The sequence below is a fragment of the Haliaeetus leucocephalus genome, unplaced genomic scaffold, assembly GCF_000737465.1.
Source record: "Haliaeetus leucocephalus isolate CR32 unplaced genomic scaffold, Haliaeetus_leucocephalus-4.0 Scaffold140, whole genome shotgun sequence".
Lineage (NCBI taxonomy): Eukaryota > Metazoa > Chordata > Aves > Accipitriformes > Accipitridae > Haliaeetus > Haliaeetus leucocephalus.
In genome coordinates, this window is record NW_010972576.1 from 13,879,506 (window position 1) to 13,889,089 (window position 9,584).

General features: G+C 46.8%; 1 protein-coding gene across 1 annotated transcript in view; it reads left to right on the forward strand.

Annotated features, from left to right (window-relative positions):
* The first annotated feature begins 3,946 nt into the window (after positions 1 to 3,946).
* ARHGEF38 (Rho guanine nucleotide exchange factor (GEF) 38) overlaps positions 3,947 to 9,584 on the forward strand; it is a 38,235-nt gene continuing 32,597 nt past the window's right edge. Inside the window, exon 1 of the mRNA XM_010586221.1 lies at positions 3,947 to 6,057. Coding sequence (XP_010584523.1) covers positions 5,871 to 6,057 — 187 coding nt within the window. The 5' untranslated portion in view covers positions 3,947 to 5,870. The remainder of the gene's footprint in view (positions 6,058 to 9,584) is intronic.

Sequence of the window (9,584 nt, forward strand, 5' to 3'; positions counted from 1 at the left end):
TGAGATTTCAAACCCTTTTTTGTAGTGGTGAACTCACTTCAGTAAGTCTATTGCTTTAAAAAGGCTGATCCTCTGTATTTACGCAAAATTCAGTTTTGGTCATGATATTCACTATCGTGTATGGGAAGACGTCAAGTTTATACCCTGGGTTTCTTTGAATAAACTGTTTCTCTGAGCTGTTAGTTTTGTTTTTAATGATGCTTTTCATTAGGCTCCCCGTAATGTGTGTTAGAATTCACTTGCCAGATTAACTTCTCTGGACCTCTGCCTAGAAAGCGATTTGCCTATCAAGAGGCCAGGACACTGTGGCTGAGTCAAGCTTTGTAGGATATGCCCACTTCTTCCCTCCTGGGCATCTGTACTGAGTTCGTTTTAAGCCCCATGAACCAAGGATTTTCAGCCTACTGTAACTCCCACCAAAACTTCATTTGTGAGTATGAACTGAAACTTAATTTTTTTTTAAGACTCTTATCTTTGTTACTCCAAAGGAACTTCCCCATCACAAAACAGAAATCACCAAATAGTCTTCTTTCCTGTTCATTCTTTCATTCATTCTTTCACATATGTGCACATACACAAAAAGAGAAAAAGGTTCCAGTTCAGCTATAAAAATACTGTCTGGAAACATGAAGTTTTAGTGCGAAGCTGCAAATCCATAATCATTCAAGATAGGGAACTAGAAGGAAAATCTCGTCTATTGCTCGTGATAGTAATTTTTAGGCTCCATTCCCCTCTTGATTTGTGAATTGCCAGCCATAAGGTTCTCAAAGAATCCCACAGAAAATATTTCATCTTTGGTAATTTCTACACCCCCCCTATTTTACATGGAAACATAACAATAATGAAGATTCATCTTCTTGTCCTTTTATCTGTGCCTCACTCGCGTGCTTGTCTTTCCTCATTAGCTTTGATATCACAGTGCCATCTACTTGATCAACAGAGTCAGGTTATTTTCCTTAGAAAATAACTGTGTGGCTGTAATGCCAAAGAAATCAAAGGGCTGCTGGGTTTCTTAGCGAGTTCCCCTCTCCTCCGCACCTCCTAGCCCTTTCAAAGCAGCACTGCCCTTAGATGTGCGCCTTTGGGAGCTGGCCTGCCTCCGAGCCTGTTTCACAGACCGACACAAAGCCCGGCTGGCAGTGACAGACCCACTGCTGCTGCGAGGACAATTTGAGCCCTGCTGACCCTTCTCTCAGCATCCCCTATCCTCTCTGCAGGTGTTTCGTTTGAAAGCCGGGTCACTCTCTGTAGGCAGAAAACGCGTCAGCCTTTTCTGTCTGTAAACTGGGGCAGAGGCTTTGTTTGGAGTAAGAAAGCATCACAGCAGTCGGAGGAGATGGATTGCATAGCCTGATAGGTTGAGCCATCCCTTCTTAAAAATATCCACAGCCTAGCCTGAGCCCTGGCAGGCATATTCTTTATGAATTTCTCCTACAAATATTTAGACGAGAAACACTGTAGACAGGGCTAAAAGAAATTATCGCTGTGCACTTACTTCTAAAGACCTGTTTCTCTACAGGAATCACCAGTCTGGCAAGATCAACAGTAGGAGTGAAGGTGACACTGCCACACTAAATAGCTTTTCACCTACAAGACAGGCTTTTTTCTCTTTTTGTACTATTGAAAGGTGTTTGAAGTTTTTTTTCTATGTATATTTCAAAGTAATTTTGATTCATTCACTGTGAAAAATCAATGTGTAGACTCCAGTTTTACCTGTCCTTAAGCCTTCCCTTTTTATTGCTTTTATCCTCACCTGCCACTCTGTTCTTATCTTACCAGTATAGCTGCAAACAGGTAGGGTGTACGTACTAGCAACTTTCCAGTGCTCAAAGTCCTTGGCGGGCCTTACGTGTGATTGTTGTTATCAAAGCCTCAACTTTTTGTGCCTCAGAAGACATCTTTGCTATGACTTGTGCACAGAGGCAGAGTGACAAGAGATATGGGCTTGTCTTTATATGCACCTAGGCTTCCTCGTATGGAGGCCGGGAGCTATAAAAACATCTATGCTCTTTGCTGTCGTGCTCCGCCTGTGAGGAGGGTAGGACAGCTTTCTGCAGCAGTACCATGGTACTTTTCTGCTTCTCCACTGCCTGTTGAGTGTAATCGCTTTACGTGGGCAAAATTGGTGCCGGCCGGTGAAGTCACTCTGCAGCTGTGTATTGAGACTCTCTTTTCGCTTGGTGCCTGTGCTGGCCATTGCAGTGAACGAGCTTCAAAATGGCAGTCTGGTGTCATTGACATAGGACTCCAGCAGTGGTCTGTGCCTCCACTCAAAGGGAACAGGCACGGTAGTCAGGCCACACCAGCATTTTTCATATATGCTCTGCGATACTAAGTTATAAAGAAATCTTCTGTAACAGCTGTGAGGTATTACAAGAAAACAAATAACTGTTTGCTTACTTAATGGCCATCAGTCTTGATGGCGCTTCTGGTTAGTTTATAGCTCAGGACTGAGATAAATGTTAGCATTGACCGTACAACAATAAGCTCTTATATGTGTCTAATACAGTTGCTTGGGAACACAATGCCAATATTTTCTGTGTTGACACCAGCACCTGTTCTATCTCTTAAGCGGGGTGGCTTCCGTGCAAATAACTCCTATGTGAGTGCTCACATCAACTGGGTTCCAGTTTGCTTTGTAGAATTAAATGAGCGGAACATAGAGCGGTTAAAGAGATTTTCACATTAATTGTAAAAAGAGCATTTTGTCCGCCTAGATGCCAACTATTCCCTCTTGTCTTATGGATTAGTGACTTTGATGCTGCTTAACCATCAGTTCTTACCGGGGCCAGAACGGAGCAGGAGTAATTTGGAAATTGAGAGAGGGTTGCTCATACTATTGAGTGGCAAGTGAAGTTGAGTACTTCACATGCAGTTCTGACTGTGCTTTCTGTGGCATTTTGTTACAGTCCAGGTAAAGTACAGTAAACAGTGATAAGAGTTTATAGGGGTTTCTTGCTCAGAGATGCATCTGATGATTGTTTTTACATATTCCTCCTACTGACTGCACTGGCGCAGCCCACTAGTGTAAAACAATCATTGGATTTAATGTGACGATGGATAAACCAGGATGTCTCAAACATCCCTCCCTCCAGAGGCGATAGGGAAGCCACCGGTCCTGAATGCGTCTCCCTTACTTGGAGTATTACAGAAGACATGCTATTTTGACCCTTTTCTGTGCTGAGTGGCACAGAGGAGATGTTTTGAAGTTGCAGAAAGTACTCATCTACATTTCCAAACTGTGGTGTAAGCTAGCTCTGGGCTGCTGGCCGCCTCAGAAATAGTGGAGCCAGCTGAAGCCAGGTAAACCATTGCAAGTACAAAGGCAGCAGCAAACCACAGCCGGCTTTCCTTGCAACCGTTCCCTTGCTGAACGAACACATACCTTTTCACACCCTGTGACTGAGTTGAGGAGGAAGAGGAAGACAACTTTTGCATGTGGGTAGTTTGCTGTCGTAATAAACACCTGAGCAAACTTTACTATATCCTATCTTGGCTGTAACTCTGCATATGTGGCAGAGAGCCTACAAAGCCAAGAATTTTATAAAGTTTGTTCTTCCACCTCCACCCAGCCAAAATATATTCCCCAGTTCTCCCCCAAACCATCTTGATTTAAATAAATATAAGGAAATCTCATATAAATGATGGGACCTGTGTCTTCTGAAAAGCACGACACCATAAAATCCTGGCTGGGGGAAATACCTTCTCTGAGCAGTGCTGGCTTAAGCAACCACCAGCCCTACCCACAGCTGCTCACATGTGCCCCTGCATCATCCCCTGCCTCATGCTGCCACAACTGCTTGCGTAGCTGGGTGATGAACTAAACAGGAACACAGATCCAGATGGAAAATAGCCCAGGGGAGAGGGGGGAGGGAGGGAGTTTCCAGCCAGATCAGTTCCTCCATCCCAAATGCTAGTGGGAACAAAATTATTCGGGAAAGGGGGGCAGTTGGGGTGGTGACTGTTTAAACCAGTTTTACCACCTTAGCTGAACGCTAAGCCATTGCTTCAAAAAAAAAACCCTCAGGAAGTCTCCAGTGTAAGGAAATGGGATGGTTGATTTCCCTCAACTCCCGCCTTAATCTGTTTATTTGTTGCTGGCTCTTTGATGCTTGTCACAAGGGTGTCACTGCTCTGTCCCTACCTATGCCTCTCCTCACTGTCACCACTGCTTTGCCTTTCAAGGAACTTTTGTGGTCTGACTTGCAAAACAAAGAGTTTCTTAGGGAATATCAAAGAGGAGATGAGATGTAACACATGGATTGCCTACGTAATACATGACTTCTCTGTGCGAGCACAAAGTCTTCCCGGTATTCCCTTTGCCACTTTATTCCTCTGTGAGGCTGTGTTCGGGCTGGACACTTTGTGCAGTACTGGCACAGTGCTGCAATGTGACGTAGTAAATTGCTTAACAGTTTCATAACCTTTTCCTTTCAATGCTGGGTAGAAATGAGGGGCTTTGATCAGGAGGTTACATCACAGGACCAGCTTCTTAAAGAAAAATAAAAGTGGGAAATGAGGTTACACTACTATGTTGCATCCCCGCTTGTTGTTTCTTACTACGCAGTCCTTCAGGGACACAGTGTGGCAATGCTAAAGCAATACGCTTTGCCAGCGTATGTCAGAGGGACATTAGTTGTGTCCCCCGGCAGATGCTGTGGCAATGAGTGTGCGTGAGGCTGACACCGATTAGGCTGCACCATGGGGCTCTCACCAGACGTTTCCTAGGGCAGCGAGGGCCGCAGGGGGTGGGTATCACAGCAGCGGCAGTGATTGCTGCTGATGGCTGTTGGGGCTCTTCCCAGGATAAGTCCTGTCCAAGCTTAGATGCCAGGAGCTCCTGCTGTTTTAACATGAGCTTGATTAGACCGGCGCTACGGAGGATCACTAGGCAGTGCGTGCATGCCAGAGACCATTGCTAACAGACAGGATAATAAGATCTCTTCCAGGGGCCGATCCAGAGGTATTACAAGCAGGTGTTTTGGTGTCCACTTCCTCGGCCATCAGAGCACGGTGATTTGTTACGACAGCCTCCGCAGGTCCTTGGCAGGCTTTCGTGTCGCCTCTCTGCGCGTGGTGTAAAGCAGGACACAGCCCGGTTTGAGAACACGTCAGCTCCACGCTGCTTCCCACCTCCCGGAGGGGTTTCCATCTCCTTCGCAGCCCTTTCCTTCATTGCCCTGGGTGATCGGTCTCCCTGCAAACCTGTAGATCAGGAGTTTCCAGCCTAAAGGCTACACCTCTCAGTGGGGTCGGGAGCCTGGCCGGTGCAATTCGATAGGCGAGGAGTTGGGGTCCTGGCCAGGCTGCCGGTTGGGCACTAGCCTTGGGGAAAGCGAAGGAGCGAGGGTCAAGGGGGTGGCTGGCCTCCCCTTCCCATTTGCCTTGCCCTCTGCCCCGGCGGTGCAGAGAGGGAAGGTGACCGGTGAAAGCGTGGCCGTGTCCCGCCGTACTCGGGCATCTCCCTGCTAGCGCACGGCAAGGGCGGCCCGGGAGGATGCGGCTCTGCTTCGGGGTGCCGGCAGCCACGGCCCCGCGGCGGGGTGAGGAGCGGCATACCCTGAAGCGGGGAAAGAGGCTGGGAACGGCTGCGGTTTGGGGCCGGCTCTGAAACCCGCCCCGCCAGGCGTGCTCGCACATAAGGCAGGTGAATGCAAACACTGCCCGGGGCGTCAGCTTCCCGGGGGTGGAGCTGCTCCGGCACAGGTGGCAGGGCTGAGCCCGGGGCCCTGCAGAGCCTGGGGAGCCCTGCTCCAAAACCGAGCCCAAAGCAACCAGCCTTCACCCGGGCGGCGAGGTCACCTCCCTGAGAATCAGGCTAGGGCCCTCGCTGCCACCGCCACCCCCAAGCGAGGCTGGCCACGGCGAGCATGGACTGTCCGGGGAAGGAAGGCGCGGGGGGCAGGAGGAGGAATTTGGCCCTGCTGAGGAAGAAGCTGTACATGGGGGAGAGGAGGAGGACGGAGCCCGTGGTGGAGAGCACCGCCGCCGCCGGGGACCACGGCACCTTGCGGAGGAGTCAGTCGGACAGGACGGAGTACGGCCAGAAATTACAAGGTACTGGGGAAGCTTGCTTGGTGCTCTGCTGCTGGGATGCTCCGGACTGGGGTGGTCCCTTAATGCCCTCCAGGCTGCAACCTCGAGATCAGGAAGGGAATGGCAGCCTCTGCCCCCATGTGCTCACAGTTGGCGTGAGCAATTGCCCCCTCTCACCGTTGCTCCCCGCTTCCAGGGTGTGACATTTTCCCCCTCGTTTTTCTACGTAAAGTCGTGTAGACAGGACGCAAATGCGATCGAAGCTTTTGGTGCGTTCCTGCAAAATGCATATGCGATCGGGATCTTTCTTGCTCGTCACCAGAATGCATTTGCGACGCAAACAGTAACGTGAAAAATACGATGGCTCCATCCTGTCTGTCTTTGAATGGCGTATCAAGTGGGGTATATGCTAAGTAATTAGAAGCATCAAAGGCAGTTTCTTCTTTCAGTTAAAAATACCAGGATCTGTAATGCGTTTATCTGTTGCTCAGATTGTACGAGCCTGAACTGAACTAAGTCCAAATACATGTTTTGATGGATATGCTGATTCCAATTGTACCATTGTGGAGAGGGTTTCTTTTCAAATAACCAAACTGCATCTGGACCAGAAATTGGCAAAGTACGTCAGTACTGGGCTTGTCAATCAAAAATTAAATGCTAATGTCACAAATTGAGGAAAAGCATGAAGAATGTTTATGGCTCTTTCTGGGAGTGCTCCGGAACACAAACTGATGAATTTCTTTGGGTTTCCAGGGTCTTGAACAACAGGGTCCCATCACAAATGCGGCATTTGAGTTAATATAAGTGTCTATTACTAATAGTGATATAACTGCCTAGTGACAGTCACTCGTGCGGCAATAAACCTTTATGAGGAAATAAAATAGGAAAATACTTTGGGTTGCTGTATTATGGTTTTGATGCACTTAATTAGGAAGTAGCATTTCTTCAGAGCGACAATAAAAGCAGAAAATAAAATAATAAACCTGAAATTAACAGGATTTCTATGGGGGCTGCATACGCTGAGAACAACAGAGCAGTTCATCGATTATGCTGTTCCCTCCTCGTGATAGCTAATCAATGAGAAGATGAAAAATTTTCAGTTAAATCAGGCACATGCTGCAGGGACTTGGTGGGGGTGTTTCAGGGCACAAGCACGGATTGCTGTGGCTGGGCAGGCAAGCTCCTGACACGTGTCCCACCAAAACAGCAGTTTTTTACTCCTGAAGGAGGTTGCCCAGGTGGGGTCAAGGTTATCAGAGTGGTATTCAGCAAAAAGTGTGAGATCTTTCTGTCCAGTGTCAGGTGTATTCATGCCATGAATGTCTCCTGTTTAAAATCTGGAGCAAAGGAGGGGGGAAGCCTAGGTAGTCATGGCAGAGCGTGAGGTTATGTTTATGGCAGTGGCCCAAAGAGACAGTAAATCCAGCTTTACAGCTCCTGCCACCAGCTGAGTCTGCCGCTGAGCACCTATTGCAAAACACTGGTCTGGTATCAGCTCACTCTGCTTGCTCACATTTGTTCAAGAAAAATGGTGATGGGTTAACAAGGACCTGGAGGCTTTATGTTGGATTAGAGGTTGCCTGTCCTCAGAGTGAAAATACAAAGTCGGTAGAAATTCCTATGAACTGTACTTACAGTCACAATAGAAGGAAATGCGGTTGTGTGCCAAGGCCTGATCTGGATCAAATTTTGCTGAGCTAGATGTGCCTGAATCTGATAACGATCACAGAACCCAGACCTAATGCGCTACCTGCCAGCGCTGATGATGTGCTATGGCTATACGCCTCTATGTTCTTCATTTTTCTCACTAGTGCTTGGATGTGAAGCAGCTTACTCCAAGGTGAGAGAAGTGGTTTTGTTGGAACAAAGCTTTTGAGTTCTCCATTCTTGGTAAGAAAACCCAACAGCTCTGTTGGGGACATAAATGGTCTGTTGTGTATTGCCAGGTTGGGATTCTCTGATCACCCTGGAATGGTAAATGCTTTGCAAAAAGATACAAATGGTAATAATTTGCATTTGCTTCCCATGTGAATTGGAGGAAAAGCTCTGTGTTTAGTTGCCCCTCCCTTCTGTAGTCCCCTGTTAATATGTTTTCTAACACTCAATCTGCAGAGCTGTGGTAGGTATTAGCACAGACAAGGACGTGTAAGACAAGGAGATGCAACAGGAGCAAACCCTGCAGAGGGGAATCTCTTGTGAGCAGGACAGGTTTCCACAGCTAAGAGTCAGAGGCTGCAGGATCCCCATCTCTGCTAGTGGCAGGCAACCTAGGCAGAACACAAGGGACCAAGGTGTCTTTACACCCCAGTGCCTACATCAGCATTGCAGCACATTTGCTGGGCAAGGTATCTCTCGAGGGCCCTTCCAGCCCTCTGCGTGCTTTAAATGGTTCCCTGAGTAGAAACCAGGCTGTTGCCCTCTCTCTCCCCCCAGCCATTTCCAGCAGCTCTTGAAGTATATGCTCAAAGTGCAGCTCAGTGTGCTGGAAATACAGGTCCCCAAATAAAAGCCTATAAACAAACAAACAAACCAAAAACAAGTGAGCAAGCAGTCAGGCATAGAAACTTCTGAGAATTCAGTTTCTGCCCTTGGATTTCTCTTAAGTTTTGCTGTTTTATACAGATTCCAAAATGTTTTCTATAAAGAGTGAGAAAGGAAGCCTACCATCCAGATCTCCAAGGTAATCAAGGTGGCTTGCTCTGTAAGTCTACAAACATGATCACAATAGCATTGTCAAAGGTGCAAACTTCTGCAAGCATTTTTCACTTTAAAAGGATTCATTAAAAACACAGCAAAGCATTTTCATGGTTAATTATTATACTAGACACATCTATTCAATACCTTATCTGGTGTGAATGGCCATGCAACACCTCCTGGCTTTACTCTATTTAAAAAGGAAGTAAGATGCAAAGTAGCCATTATATTCTCAAAGAGTTTGGCAAGCATTAGTGGATCTATTTCAACTCATCCTGTGAGATAACCAAATGCCTGCAGCCCCATTTTAGATAGGGGAAAATAAGGCGATTGCTATCAAATGGCAGGTTAGTGATACAACCATGCAGTCATCTAGAACTCAGGTTGTAGCTGCATTCTTGGATGAGTCCAGGAATACCTTCATCAAGCCAAATATATGTTTTTCTTCCATAGTTCTCCATCAACTGGACAGAAGCATCACTTGTCTCAAGAGGGAAGAATGGGTTTAAAGAAGATATATTCACTAGCACTTGTGGTGGGTGCAGAAATAATATCAAGGATCATTATAAGAGCTAAGACAGAACTCCTGTAATATTTCTATGCAGTGCTCTGCTCTACATTCACTAGAAAATCCTGCACATATGTCCTTTCAAGAGGAATGAGGAACTTGCTGCTATCCTTAAGCAATGGCACAAAATGGTATTTAGCAGCTCGGTTTTCAAATGTACTATCCATAGCTGTTTAGCTGGTAGGAGTTGGTCTCTTTTCTGCAGTGAAAATCCATCAGTAGCAGCTGTAAAAGTAACTATATTAAAGCTACCATTCTGTGAGTACCTATGCATTTCGGTAAGAGG